The sequence below is a fragment of the Gekko japonicus genome, unplaced genomic scaffold, assembly GCF_001447785.1.
Source record: "Gekko japonicus isolate JY-2015 unplaced genomic scaffold, Gekko_japonicus_V1.1 scaffold814, whole genome shotgun sequence".
Classification (NCBI taxonomy): Eukaryota; Metazoa; Chordata; class Lepidosauria; order Squamata; family Gekkonidae; genus Gekko; species Gekko japonicus.
In genome coordinates this window covers 682,915-705,777 of record NW_015169799.1, presented here as the reverse complement: position 1 = coordinate 705,777, position 22,863 = coordinate 682,915, and the positions used below count along the sequence as shown (strand labels likewise).

At 41.2% G+C, this 22,863-nt stretch overlaps 1 protein-coding gene across 1 annotated transcript in view; it reads left to right on the top strand.

The window, feature by feature from the left end:
- The window catches only part of BBS7 (Bardet-Biedl syndrome 7), a 38,585-nt gene extending 19,314 nt beyond the window's left edge, over positions 1-19,271 (top strand). Inside the window, exons 9-19 of the mRNA XM_015417097.1 lie at positions 558-642; positions 6,138-6,240; positions 7,039-7,231; positions 10,031-10,105; positions 11,941-12,006; positions 14,235-14,374; positions 15,656-15,820; positions 16,418-16,527; positions 16,623-16,726; positions 17,356-17,479; positions 18,744-19,271. Coding sequence (XP_015272583.1) covers positions 558-642; positions 6,138-6,240; positions 7,039-7,231; positions 10,031-10,105; positions 11,941-12,006; positions 14,235-14,374; positions 15,656-15,820; positions 16,418-16,527; positions 16,623-16,726; positions 17,356-17,479; positions 18,744-18,880 — 1,302 coding nt within the window. The 3' untranslated portion in view covers positions 18,881-19,271. The remainder of the gene's footprint in view (positions 1-557; positions 643-6,137; positions 6,241-7,038; positions 7,232-10,030; positions 10,106-11,940; positions 12,007-14,234; positions 14,375-15,655; positions 15,821-16,417; positions 16,528-16,622; positions 16,727-17,355; positions 17,480-18,743) is intronic.
- Positions 19,272-22,863: the final 3,592 nt, after the last annotated feature.

The window sequence follows — 22,863 nt, the reverse complement described above, 5'->3', positions numbered from 1 at the left end:
GCCATAGGGAAGGCCACAAAGAACCACCCTCACTTATTGACTAATCCCCAGCACCTGACAGCCAGCCTGGAGGTCCCATTCAGCTATCATGCGAATAGACAGCAATAGATCTGTCCTCTGTAAATCTGTTACACACAGAGGCACCCTTTAAAAAAAAAACATGTAGGCAATTACCATGTCATAGCAGTGAATTATACAAATCAATTGTCCATTGTATGATTTACTACTTCCTTTGGTCTTTCTTGAATCTACCGCCAACTAGTTTCATAGGGTGGTCCCAAGTTTTATGAGTGTTATGAGAAGTCTGGATTAGGAAACTAACATCTTGAATCCTGAAATGTGCACCTATCCAGATGAGGGGTGTTTTGGTACACAGTTTGACGCATAGTTTGTTACAGGATTGTTTCATGGGCTCCACGTACTGCTTTGGATCATGCAAAATGCCACTATGATGTTCTCTAACGTCCCAGCCCACATGAACTGGGAAGTTACAAGATTTTTATCCCCAAAATGGGGAAATTAGTTTGTACCTCTACTGGGTTTTGTGTTCTTTTCAGGCCTTTTCAGAGAGTGTCACATCTGTCCAAGGCGGCTGTGTTGGGAAGGAAGGCTATGATGAGATCATAACATCAACATATTCAGGTTATTTTATAAACGCTTCAAAACAAATTTATTTAGTACATGTGTATATATATAAACATAATTATGATACTTGGGATGAGGAAACTGGGTGAAATATTTTCATTATATGAGATTATGTGGCACAGTCTTTATCTAATCCTTCTAGCAACCCTTTAAGATTAGGTTGTTAGGCTGAAAAATGATGGGTTGAATCTAGCCAGCTTTTGCATTCAGTCTCGCTGTCAGGGACCCCAGGGTTCTCCACTTCCCCTTAGTGTCCACTCATCAAGTCAGCAACACAGGTGGTGCCTCTAAGTCAATACCTTCTGGGCCACTGCCTGACCATCAGCCAGATGGCAGACCGGGGCAGTTGGATGAGTCAGAGCTGAGTTTTGGTGATGGTGATGGCAGCCGCCCACAGGAACTGCTCGTATCTTGTGGGATTTCCAGAGCAGTGGAGCTACCAGAGGGGCTGGCCAGGTCCTTCATAATGCAAAGGCAAATCTACTGAAGGGGACATGCCAGCCCGTTGCTTCTGAGACTGGAGGGAGGTGGATGACAAGGGTGACTGAACCACTCTATAATGAAAGATTCCCTCCTGCATCCAATTAGAGGACCTGAACTAAACACTTTTAAAGGCTTTGCCTCTGCAAAAATGTTTAGCAGCAGAGTTCTCCAGGATTTACCTATCAAAGGGTGATTAACAACCATTAATTCTGATAATACAAAAGAGTAAGGGGGATCTTTGAAATGTAACCAGCAAACCAGACAGAACACCTGTAGAAACTTGTATCTTTTATTGAACTAAGAAGTTACTTTTATTGAGCAAGAGAGAAAAGAAGGCAGACCTGAAAACGTTAACCCTACAATTGCTGCGAAGATAAATGCTAAAATGATCAAAATACCTATTGCTTAATCATAGTATAGCAAATAATAGTTTTAAAAGCAAATCAGGTTTCAGGTTTTGTGTCACTGCCTTTAAAGATTATCAGAAAGCCCAGGTTCTCCCCCAAGAAATGTCACCTATTCTTCTGAGACTTCCATCCAGAGAAATCTGATTTTCTAGTCATAGCAGTGCATATTCATATAAAAAAATCAATCTTATCTTTAAATCTGTTCTATCATAATCATGGGATTATTATCTTGATAACTGGCTGGTTCATAACTAAATATGAGATAATCAACATAAATGCAAATAAGCCAATCAGCAGGCGCATATGAGATACATCTGACATAGCAAGATGTCTCTTGCTGTGTCAACTCTTCAATTCTATTAAAAAGCAGTTAATCCAGCTTTTCTGTAACTGTTTCAACTAAGGATGGGATTCTCACAAATTAGGACACATCAATCTCTAGTTGTAACATATTTATTACCTATGTTGTCCCCCCACACACAGTTGAACCGAAACAGATAATAACCAGAAACAGAGCATGTCAGTCTTTTGATCTGTTTAAAAAAATATTTTCACTATTTTACATGCTAATTTAACAAGCCACCCCTATATATACAACTATGATATGTAATTCCATTTCATTGTCTGACGAAGTGTGCCTGCACACAAAAGCTCACATCTTGAATAAACTTTTGTTGGTCTTAAAGGGGCCATTGGACTCTGACTTCGTTGTTTCAACTAACTGTCCAAGATGGAAGTAACTTGAAGCAAACAGAATTCATTGACAGCCAAAAAGTTCTTGAAATCTCGGTTAGCTTGCAAACTCAGCAAGAAAATTAGTGATGTCAGAGCTACGGCTACAACTCTCCCTTCTAAGTCTGTGGGAAGGTATATGGCATTCCCTGCTGGCAAGAATCCACTAGGCTCAGTTCCCTTTTATTTATTTAATTAAGATATTTATATTCTGTCTTCCCTCTTGGTTCAATTACTTTATTACTACAGCCGCCATGTGGTTTTTGTACATTCAGGTCAGGTCATATGATCCCCAGCCTAGGCTTTTGGGTGGTCAAAGAGAACATCCTTCCTTTTTCAACCAGCAGAAAAGCTGGCTGGATCCAACCCAACAGTTTACTCAAGACCATCCTATGAGCCTGGTGGCTGAATATGAGCTTGGTTTTCTTATGTATGGCTGAATATCAGCTTGGTTTTCTTATGTATGAACCAATAACCCTTTTCAGTGCTCATGCATAAACCTCACAGGGGTGTCAAACATAAGGCCCAGGGGTCGGAACTAGCCCATTCAGAGCTATTATCCGGCCCGCAAACAACTGGTGTGAGAGAGGAAACAGGAGGATGAGGCTGCTTGCGGGGGGGTTAAGTGGAGCCACTCTGATTGTGGTTTCAGCATGGCGGAACACCCTTGTCTGCAGCAGTCAAGCAGAACCCCTTTGCTTCAGTGGCAGCCTCACCATTAAGTTGGGAACCGCCACAGCCACATTCATGCCAGCTCATGGTTCCAAGGCAAGGTCGCATGCCTCTCTGCTCAGCCTGCAGCTCTGGGGATGCTGTCCCAGATTTATTTATTTATTTATTTCTCACATTTTTATCCCACCCTCCCCACAAGTGGGCTCTGGGCGGCTTACAACAACGGCATCAAGTGCCAGTATAAAACATTAAAATCAAAATAAAACAATCAGATTAACATTAATAAAGTGCTCAGTGGTGTTATTGCTTCAGTCAGATCAAGATGAAGGCTTGAGAATATTAACCCAGGGGATATTAACCCAGAGCCCATTTCGGCGGCACTGATACATCGCGGTACTGTATAAGTTTTATATTGACCTGTCCCTCACGGTAGTTGGTGGAGGTGGTAGTGGCGGCTCCTAATTAAAAGCCTGGAGGAAGAGCTCCGTCTTACAGGCCCTGTGGAACTGTGAAAGGTCCCACAGGGCCCTGATCTTCTCTGGGAGCTCATTCCACCAGGTAGGAGCTGTCACCGAAAAGGCTATGGCCCTGGTTGCCACAAGCCTGGCCTCTTGGGGGCCTGGGATCACAAGGCGATGTTGGGCCCCCAACTATAGTGCTCACTGGGTTATGTATGGGGAAAGGCGGTCCCTCAGGTACGTCAGACCCTGCCCATATGAGGCTTTAAAGGTAAGTACAAGCACTTTGAAGCGGATTCAGAACATTATTGGCAGCCAGTGCAGCGCTTTCAGCACAGGCCAAATGTGGTCCCATCTAGGGAGACCCATCAGAAGGAGACCCCACAGCATTCTGCACTAACTGCAGCTTCCGAATCTGCGACAAAGGCGTTACATGGGTGACCGTCGCATGGATCACTGTAGCTAGGTCGTCACGGTCAAGGAAGGGGACCAACTGCCAAATCAGCTGAAGATGGAAAAAGGCTCAGCCGGCAGCGGCTGCCTCCAGCTAAGTCTTCAGCTATACTGGTCACTGGGTGACCTGGGGCCTCTGCCACATGTGTAGCCTTGTACATGTGGTGGCCTTTAGCCTGGGGCTGCTGCCGCCACATGAGGCTGGCATGGCTTGCAGATGATCTCTGTCTTGAACCCACAGCATTGCCCGGCCATGGATCACCTTAGCTGGAGGCAGCTGCTGCCACATGGGCATCTATGGCTTATCAGGCTTTACTTAGCCTGGGCCCTGCTGTGCATGTGGCCTTGCACCTGGGCCACTGCCCCCCCCCCGTTTCCACAGGCAGGGGGGTTCAACTTATCTTCCTAGTCCCCTTCCATGGTTGCTCGGGGGCATGGGGAGCTCACAGCACTCAGCCACGTCACAATTTTACCCTGGGGCCCTGGACTGACAGCATTGGCAGTAGGAGAGGGCTGGGGAAGGGGTTTGCCCCCCTTCCAGGCAGCATGGGGGAGTCTGCCCAGCACTGCACTGCTGACACTCCACCCATGCAGGTTTTCAGCAGCACCCCCCCCCCCCCCCCCCGCCAGTCCATGGGGCCTTGCAGTTGAGGACACGCTAACTTGGAGCTTACTATCTGCTGTCTTTTATAAAGTTTGTATTTCTGGTACCTGGCATTACATTTTATGGCACACCTGGCTTGTCAAAGTGACATTTATGTCAGATCCAGCCCTTGTAACAAACGAGTTAGACATCTCTGCTCTAGAAAAGCACTTAGCTCTAATAAAGAATATTTATAAGAAAAGATTTTTACCTGCAAGCACTCTTAATTTATTCTACTTTTCTATTTTATTGATTGTATTATTTGTTCAACATGTACTTTAAAAATCAAATATTTAAACTTTTCCCTTGAACTATACCGTCTGGAGTCTAGGGCTGAAATATTACACACATTTTTTTTAATTTAATAGGATTCACCAGTGCATAATGAATGACATCATTTCACTCTGAAAGTTTAAAAGTTAGTTAATTGTTTTTTGAAAAAAATTAATTGGATAACAGCCCTAAATTCCATATTCATTGCTGACCTAGAAGCAATTTAGGTCAGTTATGAGCTCTAATGCCCTTGGGAACTGGCATGTTTAAATGGCCCTTGAAACCCTTTCTAGTGCTAGCTTCATAGCAATGTTGGATACTACAAAGCACCACCTGGTAAAAAGGAGATGCTTGACTGCACTGCTTCTGCTTGGAGGGTGGTTTCCCCCATTTGTGATACAATCTATAGCCTGTCAGGGTGAATTGAATATGGTGTGGCTTGTGCTGACCAAACGAAGCCAGCTTCCAAATTTTCTATTTCAATGCCTTCTGGGGTAGTTAAGGCTGGACCAGAAGTCCAAAGGTCTGGCCAGTCCAAATGCATCATATGCCTTTCAGTTACAGGTAGGGTTGCCAACCTCCAGGTAGCACATGGAGAGCTCCTGCTGTTACAACTGATCTCCAGACAATCAAGATCAGTTCCCACGGAGAAAATGGCTGCTGAGGGGTGACACGATTGAGGTTTATAAGATGATGCATGGGATAGAGCAGGTAGAGAAAGAGGTACTTTTCTCCCTTTCTCACAATACAAGAACTCGTGGGCACTCCATGAAACTGCTGAGTGGTCGGGTTAGAACGGATAAAAGGAAGTACTTCTTCACCCAAAGAGTGATTAACACTTGAAATTCACTGCCACAGGAAGTGGTGGCGGCTACAAGCATGAACGGCTTCAAAAAGGAATTAGATAAGCATATGGAGCAGAGGTCCATCAGTGGCTATTAGCCCCAAGGTATAGATAGGGGCTCTGGGGCAAGTGATGCTCTGTCTTCTTGGTGCTTGGGGGGGTCAACAGTGGGAGGGCTTCTAATGTCCTGGCCCCACTGCTGGACCTCCTGATGGCACTGGTATTTCTGGCCACTGTATGATACAGAGTGTTGGACTGGATGGGCTTTTGGCCTGATCCAACATTGGCATCTCTTATGTTCTTATGTTCTTAACCTAGAGCTGTCAACCCTAGTTACTGGGGCTGATTTTATACATCCTGTCCTGCATCTGAAAGGACTCTAAGCACACACACACTGCAGAGTCACTCACTAGTGTAGGTCCCATCCTCAGATCCCTGATCTAAGCCTGATCGTCCCTGACAGTGGTATTCTTTTAATAATAAATAGTTTTGAACATTTTCATAATTTGGCATGTGTGCTTTTTTAGGGTGGGTGTCAGGATTGACAACAGAGCCTCTCCATAGAGAATGTGGATCAGGAGACGAAGTAAAGATGAGTCATGAAATGCAGAACAAGATTTTATCTTTAAGGTACTGTAATAGTTTTGTTAGTGCAAAAGAAGACGACTGTTCACTGTTTAGTAAATTAGATTTAAGTTCATCAGCCAGGTTGTATACTGTTGTTGGATAACCAGGGGAACAGGTCTATCAAAATCTTTATGTTAATTGAGTCCCACAGTTCATTCATTGTGCCAGAGCTCAAGGTATAATCCCCTCTGGAATTCTTCTCTTTCAGATGTTAAATGGCTGCTGTGCTATTATAATGAAAGACATTTCTTTTCTCTCTCTTCAAGATTTAATCAAAATAACACTAACATTATCAGGTACCTGTCTGTTTCCTAACATAAAGGTGGGTGACTAATGAGCCAGGTCTGTGATACAACAAAAGGGAAAAAATAACCCCCAAACTGAAATTTTTGTAAGTTTCAAGAAGCTGTTGCCCTGACGTTAACATTACCCAAACATGTTCCCACTTGGAATGCTTTTTGGGAAAACTGTGTACACGTTTTACAAATGAGTAAATGATAAATAATAGTTTAGCATGGTATTTGAAAAGCTTGAAAAAGACCATACCAAAAATAGCATAGAAAATGTAATCCTACTGTTTTAAATCTATTGTACACTTTTCATGTGTCCTTTAGAACTGGAATTTTTCAAATAAGAAATTTATGTCCTATATTAACAGAATTATTTTTAATATCAAATTATCCCTTTATTGAAAATAGATGGAAACAATAAAAATTCCATCTGTTTTTGCATAGAGCAAAAGAAGAAAAACACAAGCCAGGATAACGTCTAATTGTTCACGTGCCATTCTGTTTGCTGTAGAAATGATTTGGAACACCTGCAGGTCAAAGTACTTGAGGAGCGTGAGAAGTACCAGCTGAACTCTCAGTCCAGCACAGCCATTTCAACAGTACCAACATTTAGCATAAATGATAAGTTTACCCTAAATAGAGATGATGCCAGCTACAGCCTTGTCTTGGAAGTCCAGACAGCTATCGACACAGTTTTGCTACAAGTGAGTAGTAACAGTAATGTGCTAGATCTCTGCATTTGGAATCTTTGTGTACACCAGTTTGGTGTATTGGTTAAGAGCGCAGACTGTAATCTGGGAGAAACGGGTTTGATTCCCCATTCCTCCACTTGCACCTGGCTGGATGACCTTGGGCAAGCCGTTCTGATAAGAGCTGTTCTTGAAAAAGAGCAGTTTCTATCAAGAGCTCTCTCAGCCCCACCTACCTCACAGGGTGTTGTGGGGAGGGGAAGGGAGTTTGTAAACCACTCTGAGACTCCTTTGGGTAGTGAAGGGCGGGGTATAAATCCAATCTCTTCTAATCCAATGACATGGTTGACTTGCTTTGCCTTGTAGAATTTATTTGTCTGAAAACCGTACAGATCCACCAAGTAAAAAATATTTACACTTTTCTCTGAATGTTCATAGAATGGCAAATATTTCTTGGGGGAGATGGGTGACTTTCCCCTAGATTTTCTGGAAACCAAGATGAGTGTTAAAGCTTCAAGAACTGACCTGTGGCTATGAGCACAACCCAGAGAAAGCTAAGTAGTACTGAATCTCACTGAAATTAGTGACACAGTTAAATGCTTGAATAGATTGCAACCATTTCAATGATTTTGATGAGATGTCAATGTACCTAACTTACTTTGGATTGTGCCATGTAGCTTGAGGCCACTAATACATTCTTGTATCGGATTTCCGACACTGGAACTTAAGAACCTGCTGAGTACAGGATTTCAACCTAAGTTTGCATTAAAGATTTGTCAGTAACCACTGGTTGAGTTGTGAGGAATCATGGAAGAAGGAAAATCACAACTTTTGTTGCTCTTCTGTCCCACAATTCTTCTTGCTTTTCAACTTTTGCTCTTGCTGTTCAGCAGTAAATGAAAGCTGGGGAAAGGGAGGGGGAGCTTCATGCACGCATCCCCAACTCCAGCATCTATCTTCTTGTATGCTTTAAACTGTAAGGAGGTGGGTGGCTACCCTTTTTGCAGCTTAAATGTTTGACAAGATGACACTATTTAGGATCAGTGTTCTTTCTAAGCTGAGTTGGTGTGAGCTAGCTCACAGTTTTTTAGCCTCCAGCTCACAGATTTTTGTCTTGGCTCAGGAAGGAGGGCTCCAGAGCAAACTAATTTATGCAGTAGCCAAATCACTTCCTCACAACTTTAATGCCAGTAGCTCACAGAGTAGAATTTTTGCTCACAAGACTCCACAGCTTAGAGGGAACATTGTTTAGGATTGCAGAAAACTCTTCCATTCCCAATCCAAACAGTCTTTCAGCTACAAAGGGGAACATTTTCTTAACAGCATGATGGGTCTAAATTTGGCATGGGGAATGAATGTGTCCTAGATCTTTTCCACTGTTAAGGGAGTCTTTGCAGCTTAAACAGTTGTTTGGAAGGTGTTGATTAGGAATGCAAAGTGAGCAGCCCCCCACCCTTAGCACTTTAAAAGGATCTTAGTAGTAATATGGGCTTAGAAATACCAGGGGATATACATGTGACAGCACCTACCCACCAACCTATTTCTACCTACCCATCTCCAAGTAAAAGGAGGGAAGTAAGTGGCATTCTAATGCTTCTATAGTATGCATTCTTTATCTTAAGAGCCACTTGGAAGTCAGGCCTTTCTGTTCCAGGGCAACGTGTGAGTCTAGTCCTATTTCTGTCTCTTTTTGGAGATTCCTCCACTTGGCTGAAGCTTAATTTTTCTGTATTTTTCTTCATACCTGAGGTTTCGCAGAAATCTCCCTCATGGATGGCCCCATTTCGTTGCATGATTGGGAGCTCAGAGCCTGGGTCTCTCAGATCCTAATCCAACATTTTCTGGCCCCACCAGTGGACCTTCTGATGGCACCTGGTTTTTGGCCCCCTGCTCTTCTGACATGACCAGCGACCAATCAGAAACCAATGATACCATCCTTTCCTTGATTGGCCTCCTTGTATCTGGAAGACATTGCTTGAACCCTGGTTGGTGCTCAGGCCTGATAACTAGTCTGGGGTTCAGACAATAAATAAGTTATCAACTCCTATTCGAGGGGCATGTTGGAGTTGCATGTGAAGCTGACATGTAACTCTGCCTTGCTCACCTTTCGGCCATCTTGGAAACTCTGATTGCTGAAGCCAACCAGTCTGGCTTTTGGACTCTGGAGACAGAGTACACTTGGACCCAGAACTGAAAGGGTAACATCTTGTCTTTGAGAACCATGGTTCTATAAGTGTTTAGCTAGCGTGTTAATCTTTAGTTTTCTTGTTTTATTCCCCACAATATTATTCTAAGTAATTTGCTCTTTTTATTAATATACTTTGCACTTAAATATATCTTTTAGTCACGAACTCTGGCTTCTCTCTCCACTGCTGCAATAAGTCATCTGGTGCCTGAGACTGTAACTACCTCTAGAATAACCTGTGGGTCTCCTGCTGTGAGCCAACCTCGCAGGGAGGATTCCTTAGTTGAGCCCAGTAAGGTCCAGAGTCTGTCCTTTGGCTCTGGACTGAAGGGACATAAAAGGACTGGTGGTAGCACTCCCTGCTTAAAGGTAAAACAGATGCTTTTAACCCTTTTGTAATTGTAGCTAGCCAGCCTCTTGGTGGAGAGAACTCCTAGCCTGGGTTGGGCAAGCTGAGGGACTCTCTTTGACATATATCTGCTTTACCTTAATGTGTCTCAGACAATGTGATTTATCTAAAGAGAGGATGTATTTTCAGACAATGTAATTTATCTAAAGAGAGGATGTATTTTCAAAAAAAGTGTTTGGCTTCCCCCCCACCCCTAATCTGGGACTGTTTGTCTCCATAGTGTGATGTTCCAATAGACCTAAAGGATGTGGATAAAAATTCAGCTGTTGTGAGTGTTGTTGACTGTGAATCTGAGGTATGTAAAACCCAGCCCCGCATCACTTCCCAACCCCAGTTGATAGCTCAGTTTAATAAACGTTGATTTTATGGATTATATTCCAGTGAACTTTTTTCAGGGAGGAGAAGGGAGATGGTATTATGAGTTACAAGCTCACGGGGGGGGGGGGAATCAGATGGGAAATAGCAAGTAGGAGCTTGAGTCCCACTGGGGAAAACATGGGAATAAGGCAGAGTTATATCAACAGCAAAGTAAAAGGAGTAGAACTGACACTTCTTGCACTACAGAGCATTCCTCCAACCATGAAGACAATGAGACAAACCAGAAAGGACACATTGTGAGACACTTGAAGTCATCCATTGGTTCTAGTAACGAAATTAGCCATACATACTAAGCTAACAAGACAAGACGAGGCTGAGATTGACTATCCCAAGGTCACTCAGTGATTCAGGGGCAGGCATTAGAGCCTGGGACTCTCAAGTTGTAGTTCAGCACTTTACCTCCTGTACCACACAGACTTTGGAGTTGCTATTCTAAAACATATAGCCAGCATCATAGGACCTTGGATGTTACATATTTTAGATTTTGTTTTCTCATTTTATCAGTGGTTCATAATTGAAAATTTTGAAGTTACTTCTTGTTACAAACACGTGACACATAAAGCTCCCTTATACTGAGTCAGACCATTGATCTGTCAAGGGCGGTGGCGTTACAGCTGCAGGACTTTTTGGATGTTGCTTCCATCCTAGATCCTTTCCAGTCCGGCTTCCGCCCGGGGCATGGGACGGAGACAGTACTGGTCGCTCTTACTGACGACCTCTGAAGGCATCTGGATCGGGGCGGTGTGGCGGCACTGTTGTTGTTAGATCTGTCAGCTGCGTTCGATACAGTTGACCACCAGTTGCTGACCCACTGCTTCGCCAACGTGGGGATTCAGGGGCTCGCCCTTCAATGGCTTGCCTCTTTTCTCCAAGGTCGGGGACAAAGGGAGGTGATAGGGGAACAGCAGTCCCGGAGACGGTATAGAAGTTACTATATGTAAAATTTCCAGAACAAATGTCCATGTTTCCTTTTAAGATTTTAATTAAGTGCTCCAGAGACATCCTTTTATAGAAAAGCAGTATTAATAATATACTATTAATATGGTTCAGAAATAATTGCAAACTATGGTTTGCTGCTGTGTGATTGAGCCTTGTGGGAGCTTCAAGGCCACTCATGCAAAATCCTGCTCCTCCACACATGACAAGATTGTTACGTCTACTTTCCTGTTGAGCCATCATTTACTGTTACATTCAAACTAGAGAACTGTGGCTTGCATTTGTGCTGAAAAGCAAGGATTCTAGAGTAGGATCACACCCCTGCTGGGAATCCTGGTTTGCAGGGAAAACACAAACCATCTCAGAGTGAATCTCTGCTGTCAGAAAGGATTTTCCAGTAAACAAGGACTTCCTCACCTCCCCCCTTCTGCCACAGCCTTGAAATGCTGATCCTGGGAGATAGGAGACCGTCCTGAACAGTAAGAGGGGGGAATATGTAAAAACTGGCCTCCTGCCCTTCTGTCAATGGAAATTTTTCTTGGGATCCAGCGCATTGCTGGTTGTTCAAGTGTTAAAGCATACTGCGGTTTGCTGTGACAATGGAAATAATATCTCACTATGCAAAAATGGAGCAGGGAAAAACGTTTGCATGAGCAAGCATGAAACTCCCATTGGGTCTTATTCACATAGCAGCAAACCATGGTTTGCCATTACTTCTGAACTGTGCTATAGACTGCTTTGTTTGTTAACAAAATCAATTTTGAGTCAACGTTACTGTTTCTGAACAAACTGTTTCTAATTCTCTTTGTTCCACAGCCAAATGGCAATTTCCTCCTTGCCACTTACCGCTGTCAAGCAAACACAACAAGGCTGGAACTTAAGGTAAAACATTTGAGATACTTGTAAGCTTTTAAGATGCATTGCTTAAAATGTTCACACACTCGTCCCATCTGTTTTTGTCTTGTGAATGGTAATGGGTATAGATGATTTTGATTTTTGTCACTGAAGAATTCAGTATGTATCAATTCTGAAATAACGAGAGATTGCTGCAGCACAGGTAGAAGTTGCTTCTTGTGCCATTCATAAACTGCCAGCCGTGCACTACATAATGCACACCAAGTGAAATTGTACATATGAATTTACAAATCATTTGGATGCACATCTGAAAAGGATAGTAAAAAGCCAATCTGTGCACTGAAAGAAAATTGAGATGACCTCTGAAGTTATCCCAAACTTTTATCATGGTGTGATTGGCTTGCTGTAAAGCTTTTCTTTCCCAGTCTTAAGGTGACAGGTTCTTTCTGAAGAACGAAACATAGGCTATTGATATTGACTCCTCCTTCATGGATACTGGCACTAATACTCACTTGGCCGTACTTCTGAGATACTTAAGATGGTAAAAAAGAAGCCTAGAGTCAACTACCCTCTCCGCATATCATGGCTCCTGCAACGGTGTCAGAAAGAAAAGGGTTTGGGGTAAATTTTTTAGTGTAGCACCATAGAAGATGAAATTTACTTGAAGGGAAATGAGAACAAAGCCTCTTTCTTTTAAGGGAAATACAGTTGATTTAAAATACTTAAAAACCAATAAAGAGGTATGAATTTTTCAGATTCACAAAATGTTGTGCCCGCCTTGGAGAAGATGAGAAATTGTAAATGTGTATATAAATAGAATATAAATAATAAAAATTGCTTTTACTACAGACAGAAAGAATGGCAACATTAACTGAGGATTTTAAACTGAGGACAATGTTTATGTTTTTGGGGCCCTAGTCCTGCAACGGATGTTCCCTCTGCAGAAAGAGGCATTCACACAGGGAGCCACCACACCATCTATGTCAAAGGCTGCTCTGTGGCTGCAAAATATGCTGTATCCATTCGCCCAGCTTTTATGCACAGAGATGCACAGTCCCAAAACTTCATGCAGAGCCAGTGTGGGGTTGGGGGTAAGACAGTCAAAGGCTGGGTTCAAATTAACAAACGAACAATTTTAATACGGTCAGAGACCAATCAGGTATACAAAATATAGATTCTGCATAAAAGCTTACATTCAAACTAAAACGTGTGAACATAAAATCAGCCTCTGTTATATACATTAAGTCTTAAAATTAATAGACCACTTGAATACCTCTCCAAGCAATTTGTTTCTGTAATCTTATAGCTTGCATGGCAAATTTTGCCACACTTTTCCTATCAGCTAGTAGCTTATCTAAATAGAATCTGATACTCCTCCCTGGGAAATAATTACAGATTGGAGTTATGTAAGCAACTCTAATATTTTGGTAGAGTCTGTACTCAAACAAAACATGCTCCCTTGATTCCAGCTTTCCATCCCCACAAATACACAGTCTTTCCTCATATGGCTGCCTTGTAAATTTACCCTCCTTGACTGCTGACGGCAACATATCCATTCTAAGGAGGGTAAATGCTCTCCTGTAATCAGCTTTATCTAAGTTTTGCAAGTATGGCATCAGTGTTACTTTATTTAGGTCTTCTATTCTGGGTTCAAATTTTCACTCAGCCATGTGCACCACACAGTCACCCTATCTCAGCCTGATCTATCCCATAGGATTGGTCGAAGGACAAAATGGTGAAGAAGAGAAGCCGCCTTCCTTTGACTAAAGACAAACAGTGCAGCCTAGGAACCAGTTTTCACTAGTCACTTGTTTGAGGAGGAGGAATAGCAGTTGTGGATCTATTGGGAAGAAATACATTAGGCATGGTTGCTAAAATGTAGATATGGCATTCTTTGTACTCATTTTCTAATGTTTAGTTTAAGTCAAGAGCCTGAGGTGCATGCTAAACATCAGGCAGTGTTAAATCCAGCTTTTTAAAGGAGTTCCTCTTCCTTTCCTTCCAAGTTCTGTAATATATCTTAATAACAATTAGTTATGTAAAAATCTGTGACTATTTAGCAGAAGGTATCCGAACTCTTCAGTTTCTCCTTAATTACAAACTTATAGTGGTGATGTAACACTACCTGTTTTGAAAATATTTCTTATTTTTCCCCTTGTGTTGATATCTTTTCAGTCTAATGTAGACCTGATTTAGATATTGACGCATATCTGCAGTATTCACTTTCTTTCTCCTCAATCCTGATCTTAATGCAGATTCTGTCAATTGAAGGTCGTTATGGGACATTGCAAGCATATGTAATTCCACGAGTTCAACCAAAAACCTGTCAAGTTCAGCAGTATCAGATTAAGCCACTTTCACTTCATCAGCGGACACATTGTATTGACCCTGACAGGTATTTTCACAGGCAATTAGCACATTTTAGTTTAAGCTTATTTGCACAAGTGTACTACACTTCAGTGCTGAGTTAATGGCAATTTTGCCAGCAACTTACCTGTGGTATCTGTAGTGAAAATGCATGGCAATTTTTGTATTTGTTGCTGCATAGTGTATTTGTTTGGTTCATGTGACAGTTCTTTATATCTGCTAAAATTTTTGAAGAGACAACAAAGTTAAAGGTAGAAATCCTGAGCTGAATAATACTTTGATAGGGTGCTGACTCTGTTCCCTCTAAGCGGTGGAGTCTAGTGAGCAAAAATTCTACTTTGTGAGTTACTGGCATTAAAGTTGTGAGCGAGCGATCTGGCTACTGCATAAATTAGTTTGCTCTGGAGCCATCCTTCCTGAGCTAAGAGAAAAATGTGTGAGCCAGAGGCTAGAAAACTGTGAGCTAGCTCACACTAACTCAACTTAGAGGGAACTCTGGTGCTGAGCTGGTCTGTCATTGTGTTTTTTTGATTCACTGGGCTCAAAACTGTTATTGATTCACTGGGCTCAAGACTTGTTACTGTTTTCAGTAGATTCCAGTAGAACTCACAGTGCATAAGTACAGTAAGCATCAGTATGGGGAAAAGTAAAGCAACACTTTGATCTTTAACCCTGTCTTAAGATCCCATTAATCTCCTGAAACACCCCCTCTCTGTCATGATCTGAAATGCTTGTGTCCTGCTTATCAGTTAGTTCCTGATTGCAGGTGTGTTTTTCAGGCTGCCTCCTAGTAATTCACTGTTTTTAGGTACATGAGTTCCTAAAAAATGGGCATGATTTGTATAGATTAACTGTACCACTGAGTTGCTTCTTACGTCTGGAAGAGGGGATGATATTGCCTGATTCTCCTCAGCACTGCAGCCCCATCCCTTTTGTCTATATGGATCCTCCTTCTCCCAGCAATGCCTTTTTTACGGATCATACAAGGCTCTGGGGAGAAGCAGGGGAGGCAGGAAAGGTACATTTTCATCAGCAGAACAGCTGTTGGAAGAGCCCCATAGCTAGGGATTTTTTGGGAGGGGGCCTGGGGGGGTGCAGCTAATTAAATCAAAGTTAATTACATTAACTCAATTTGGGGTCAGCCCAGGAGGGAGGGCCCCCAGAAGCAATGCTAGGAGGCCAGGCACTGTGGGCCCCGTGTTAGTTACAGGCCTGGTTAGATACAGTCAAAATCTTTTTTTTATTTCCCACTTTACCTAGTGTAATAGGACATTTACATCCTAGTAACCATTACTGTGTTCCTTTTCAGACCCATGAATACCTTAACTCTCAAAGGGCAGTTTAGTTTTGCTGAAGTTCACTCCTGGGTTGTGTTTTGTTTGCCTGAAGTTCCCGAAAAGACACCCGCGGGAGAGAGCATCAGCTTCTACTTTCAAAACACCTTTTTGGATACACAGCTGGAATGTACTTACCGGTAAAATGAACCACAATTGCTGAAGTGTGGTGCTTTTGTTTACAAGGAAGTAACTATAATGCTGAAGTGCAGACCCCGGCTAAGGATGGGAAAGGGTTTAGAGTAAAAACATATGTGCTTCTTCCTGTCACTTAAATTTGTATGGCTTTTCTGAAGTGTTGCTGCTTATGTATACCTTAAACATATTTACTTGGGGAAAGTGCTGTTGATATTAGTAGAACTTCAGTTTTTAAGTATGTTGAAATGCCTTATGGGGTTTTCAGGACAAGAGATGAGTAGAGACGGTTTGCCATGGCCTTCCTCTGCATAGCAGCTCTCCACCGTCTTCCTGGGTGGTCTCCCATCCAAGTACTAACCATGGCCAACCCTGCTTAGCTTCCAAGCTCTGATGTATTCTGGCTAGTCTGGGCTGTTTATGCTGCTTTGCTATGTGTGATTCTCCAAGTATTTCTCTGGCAGAATGTTTCTGTGTCAGTTATGAGTGAGGGAGATATAGTTGCATATCTTATGTGAGTGCAGTTAGAGACTGAACCTCATAACAGTAAGATGTATGCACACTGCTCTTTTAAATGTTTATTTCTAACATTCATTATATAGGAAAGGGGAGGGATACTTCAAATCTGATAATATATCTACGATATCTATTCTAAAAGATGTACTCTCTAAAGAAGCCACCAAAAGGAAGATTAACCTCAGTATATCATGTGGTAAGGATTTGTTTTTATCTTCCATTTTTTGTGTTATCTTTGTATTGTATAAAATATTCATATTGTTGAATTGCTTTCTTTGGGTCTTCTTCTAGATATAAATGAAGCATCCGTGAACCATACCTTAAAGCTAATCCACCCAAAATTAGAGTACCAGTTGATGTTGGCTAAGAAAGTTGAACTCATAGATGCTTTAAGAGTAAGTCTCTGCTGCACTGCAAAATTAGACATGAAGTGGAGGGACTATGGGATTTTGCTTGTTACAGATTTTTACTGCTTCAAAACTGTATCTGTGCTGTTGGAAATGCTTTAAGACTGGTATGGAACAGATTATGACATTGTCTTGGCCCGTTCTTATCCTTTTACCTTGTAATAATTATTGTTATTATTAAAACAACTAAACTGCCTTGATATTTATAAGAGGAGGTTTGGTGTAAATATACATGTTTATACACTAAAAAGCTAGTCTTCAAAAAAAGATCAAAATATTTTTTCAGTACATAATGACTGCAAATTGTACTATGTAATACAAAGATATCAATTTCCCAGAAAGTTCCCAGTTAGCATCTTGAATATACTTCCGGTGGGATGCTCTTTTGCCCTTTTATGGATATTAAAAAGTGTTTCGAAATCTCAGAAATGCATCTTCTCCAGACTGTTGTCATAGATGGCAAAGGATTATAAACATCACTTGTCTGAAGGTCAAGATCTTCCCCATCTGTCTACTCCCCATCTCCTACAGGAGCCTTACTTTAATCTCCAAAAATTCAAGTTGTTTGTCATCAGGTTAGAGAGCTAATCTCCTTCTAAATGTTTTATTCATTTAAGGAATTACAGACTCATGAAGGAAATACGGACTTCCTAATTCCAGAATACCGTAATATTGTGGAAGAGGCAGAGCAGCTGCTCAAGGAACATGAAAAGCAACCTGCATCCCTTGAACGACTTTATGGTTGGTTCATTAACACCACTTTGCTGCTTTTATTGGAATTACTTTTCTTTGAGTAGTGGCAGCTTCTCCACAGACAAATGTGAAACACCTGTGGCTTATACCTGCTGTTTACTTTTAAGGGGAAAGACATCAACTTCCAAGGCAGCATTCACGAACACTCTGTAGCAGGGATACAGGAGTTCTGATACGTACACAGACTCTCTCGAAACCAGTAGTTTTGCCTTCCACTTCAATGGAGGAAGTAGATAACTGCTGATGCATAAACATATACCTTCTGTTGAAATGAGTATAGAAGCTCAGGTAGATACCAAAATGCTCTCCCATTCTGAATGGAGGTGATTATTAACTTCAGTGCTTAATAATGATCTTAAGTTTTTGTGGTCCCATTACCAGTATCTCTGTGCCAGAGAGGTGCAGACACATATAGTAAGTATGTAAATGTGCAGTGTTACAAAAATTGTGCATGAATTAGTAGTGGCATATTGTAATTAAAATAAATAGAACAAGTGATGTCAATGCGGACATACCAGTATGGGAGAATATTTATTTACTATATCAAGACTTTCTGCCCAATCAAGGTGACCAAGGCAGCTAGGAATTAAAACAGCATAATAAAATACATCATAAAACCAATTAAAAGTGGAGCTAAAATACATATATTTTGTACTGGAGTAGGTGGTCATGAAAGGTATGTAGTATAGTGCATATTAAGGTAAAGGTTCCCTTGCTCGAAAGCCAGTCGAATCCGACTCTAGGGTTGCGGTGCTTATCTCCGTTTCAAAGCCGAAGAGCCAGCGCTGTCCGAAGACATTTCCGTGGTCATGTGGCCGGCATGACTACACACCAAGGCGCATGGAATGCTGTTACCTTCCCACCGAAGTGGTCCCTATTTATCTACTTGCAATTTCTTGCTTTCGAACTGCTAGGTTGGCAGGACCTGGAACCAGAGATGGGAGCTCACTCCATCATGAGGCACCCGGGTCTCGAACTGCTGAACTACTGACCTTCCACAGCCTGAAGTTCGGCGTCTTAACCACTTGAGCCACCCAAAAGTTAATGACAGGATTTCTGTTACTCTTAGTTGTTCCATATTTTTGTTTATGCTAAGATTTCTGATTGATGCAGCTCCATTTTCCTTCATATCTTCCATTCTAAAGTAAATTATTCTTGTCACTTACTCAAAAGATCTGTTAAACAGCTGTAACTAAGAACTACATAATTTGTTTTCCTAATTTTAATAAATTTTGTATCTTTTAATTTTCAGGTATGATTACAGATCTGTTTATAGATAAATTTAAATTCAAAGGCACTAATGTGAAAACCAAAGTTCCTCTCCTCCTGGAAATTTTGGGAAGCTACGATCAGGACACTCTGCTTGCTTTTTTTGATAGTGCTGCCTAAGCTACAAGAATTTAAACAGCAAACTGGGACAGTCCAATCTTCATTGAAATAAGCATTGCTGTCACTTTGATCAAAATAAACTTAGCAAAAGAGCATCTCATGGGTCTGTATTAGACATTGTTTAGGAAATTGGTTGATGAAATAGGCAAGAATAGAGCATATATGAAACAATATAAACGTCTTTTAACTTGAATGATGGTTGAAAAAATTAGCAAACTGTGCAGATGGATCAGGTACACTTACTCCAAATACGTTATATTCAAACCTTTTATTTTTTTAGAGAAAATGCTAGAGAATGTTCCACATTGTTTTGCTGTCTGCAGGAACTTACCCTTGGAATCTAATTTTTTTCAATCATGTAATGAGAAAAATAGAATGTCTGAGGATTGCAAATCTATAGCCATAAGAAACTGTGTACAATATTTTCTGTATATTGAACGTTACAGTACTTTATTTTACATGTATTATAGACAATAATGTATATAGAAAGGAAATAATAAACTGTTTAACATAATTAGGTTAGTTGTTCTAATTGACTCTAATTGTTGGTCTCTGAAACATATCATTATACACATTTAAAATGTTTTTAAAAATGGCCAGTAACATGCAGGAGGAGGTGGAAATTGCTTGTGCCAGTCCACGGATGGGGAACGCCCAGCCTAGTAGAAACCATGGCTGACTCAGTTTCAAGTGAAATAATTGGAAAGAATCTTAGGTGGAAGATTAAATTGCTAGAGAAAGGTATTCAGGTGGGTAGCCTTGTTGGTCTGAAGCAGCAGAACAAATTTGAGTCCAGTGGCACCTTTAAGACCAACAGAATTTTATTCAGAGTGTAAGCTTTTGTGTGCAAAGTGCACTTCTTCAGATAAATTGGAATGAAATCTCCTCAAGGGCTATTTACAGGAAAAGAGAGGGTGGGGGCAGCCGTTAGGAGTGGCCACTCAGAGCCCAGATGCAGATGGATCAGGTGGCCGGTAAGATCAATGTGAGAATGAAGTCAGAGTCCAGCAGTACCCCCAAGACAGACCAAGCTCAATCCTGTGCACATGTGAGAACAGAGACTCAATGTGTGCACACTACTCCAAATACAGTGAAACAGATTTCCTCAAATATTACATGCAGGTGGGGGGGGGTTAGTTGCAAGGAAGAGCTGATTACAGTCAAGATGCTTAAGTAACTGAGCAATAAATATAGCTAAGATTGGAATAACATATAGTAGCACATGTAAATAGCAGCAATTTGGCATACAGATAATAAAAGGTGTTAACAATAGATGGAAGAATGAAGTTTGAGTCCAGTGGGGTCTGTAAGACCAACTGTATGTGAAGTAGCGTGCACATGTTGAGACTCTGTTCTCACATGTACACAGGATTGATCTTGGTCTGTCTTGGGGGTGCTGCTGGACTCATTCTCACATCTCTTTGTTGATTCTTGCATTTATGTGCTAATTTGCTGCCATTCATTGATCTTACTGGCTACCTGATCCAATTTCAGCTCTGCATCTGCATCTTGGCTCTGAGTGGTCCCTCCTAATGGCTGCCCCCACCATCTTTTTCCCCTGTAAATAGCCCTTGAAGAGATTTAATTCCAATTCGTCTGAAGAGGTGTGCTTTGCACATGAAAGCTTACTTTGAATAAAACTTTGTTGGTCTTAAATTTGCCATTGGACTCAAACTTTGTTCTAGAGAAAGGTATGTTTGTGTTAAGGGTGAAAATGGATTCATATTGCACCAGCTGCACAAAACCTACACAGGATTTTAAGATGCTACTGGAACTCAGATTTTATCCTTTCTTATGTATCTCAGGTTTTCACTGTCATTAATTAACCAAAACAGTAAAATGGTAGCAATCAATCTACCAGATTGTGTTACTGTTCATATATATAGAAGGGAGTTAAAAATCCCTTTGCCTGTTGCAGGAGGGGGGAGTTGAAAATCCCTTTACCTGTTGTGGGAATAACTCAGTAGGCAGATCCCCACTTTCAGTCCTTTCTCATTTAGTAATATGGCTCCTATTTTAAATTAGTTGTTGACCAGGCCTCTATTCACTGTGCCACAACTATGGAAAAAGCTGGCTGTTTTCTCCATTGATTCTTAGTAACTTTCACTGTGAGCTGTTTCTTGTTTTAGTACAAATATAACTAGTAAAAAAAATTAACAGGTTTGTTAAACTACTTGCTATGGTTGTGAGATCTAACCCAAATGGAGTTGTGATAGCCCTAGTACTTGATGAAAAAGTTCTGTTCAACAGTGCTGGTTGTCTACCCAGTTGCTATGGAATTAGGCCTTGTACTTGATTCTTATTCTTCTTCATTGCTGAGTTTCTTAACCTAATTACAGAAAGCACGTTTTACTTTTGAGATTAAAAGTCTAGTAGGAAAAAAGCCTAAAGCAATTACCAGTAATTAAAGGCAGCAATCTGTCCAGCCTGATTGGCTTTTAATTTATCTAAGGACCAGAATCCTTTGGGAGGATTCAGTCTATTTTCTTGTTCTAACAGAAGAGAGGATAATATGTCTCAGATTTCATCAGCTAGCCTAGTCATGTCTACTCTGAGTGGCAAGGGTTCTTCTCTGCCATGACAATTTAAAAATTAGTCAAAACCAAAACTGTTCTGGACAATCATTTCAAAAAGTAGGGATCCAACCTAACCACATTCTGATTTGGTCCAGGCTGTCCAATTTTGGGGGAATATGGAGATAAGCTAGAGAATACAGGATATATCAACCATTGTGGCCATAGCAGTTAGTGTGTTAGACTAGGAGTGCAGAGAGCCAGGTTCAAATCCTAACTCTGCCAGGGAAGCTTGCTGGGTGATTTGGGGGCTAATCATGGACCTACCCCAAGGTTATTGTGAGGATAAAATGTATGTCGCTTTGGGTCCCCTTTAAAGAGAAAGGTGGGTGTATATATGGAATAAAATAATTTAAGAGAAACTTCTGTATAAAACTGCTGCAATGAAATCCATAAAGATGTTTGATACAGTCTTCCAACAACATAACAAGGCCCTGGGATTTCACAGTGTTTTATCAGTGCAGCAAAACTAGGGAAGTTCCATTTTCACTACTATTGTGAATAATCTCTTCTTGGTTACTTTTTATTTTACATAATTACACTCCACTCTACATTTCCTGTATTTCATGGTCTTTTATGTTGGTTCACATTTTTTCCCTTCAATCACTAACAAGGATCCATTACAGGCATCAGATTAAATGGACTATATGAAAGTTTGTTAGAATAAATTTTGTTAGTCTTTAATAGTGCAGTCCTGAAGAGAGTTACACAATATCAAGGATCTTAAAAGAGTGTAAATCTGCTTAGAACTGCACAGTAAAGTTTTGTAATGCAGATGAGTCTAAAAGGAATCCTGTACTGGGAATCATCCCAGTTTTGTTTTCTGAGATGCTTCCGTGGCCTTAGTTTACAGATAGCAAACACCAAACCAGCCCAAATGGATTGCCCTAGAGCAAGGGTGGCCAAACTTGCTCAGCGTAAGAGCCTCATAGAATAGATGCCAGATGTTTGAGAGCTGCAAGACATGAACAAATATTGCACACGTTTTATTTTTAAAATATGCAAATTTGCCTTTTATTAACATTAAATGTGACTGCCAAAAATAAAAACCAAATGGGGTCAAAACAGATATTGATAATATTTATTTGTCCAATGATATTTACTTGTTTGCTAATGATATCTATTTGTCTAAGAGGGAGAGAAAAAGAGAGGTGGAAAGAAAGGATGAAAGAGGTGGAAAGAAAGATAGAAACAAAGAAAGCAAATAGATGGGAGGGAGGGAGAAAAAGTATGCTTCCCCTTCACTTCCCCAGCTGTCCTGCTGGAAGCCACACAATATGTGTGAAAGAGCTGCATGTGGCTCCCGAGCCACAGTTTGGCCACCCCTGCCCTAGAGATAGTGATTTCAGGGTGAAGCGCCAGAGTCTTTGCCAAATGAAGTGGAACAAAAAGGATTGAAGGGAAGTCAAA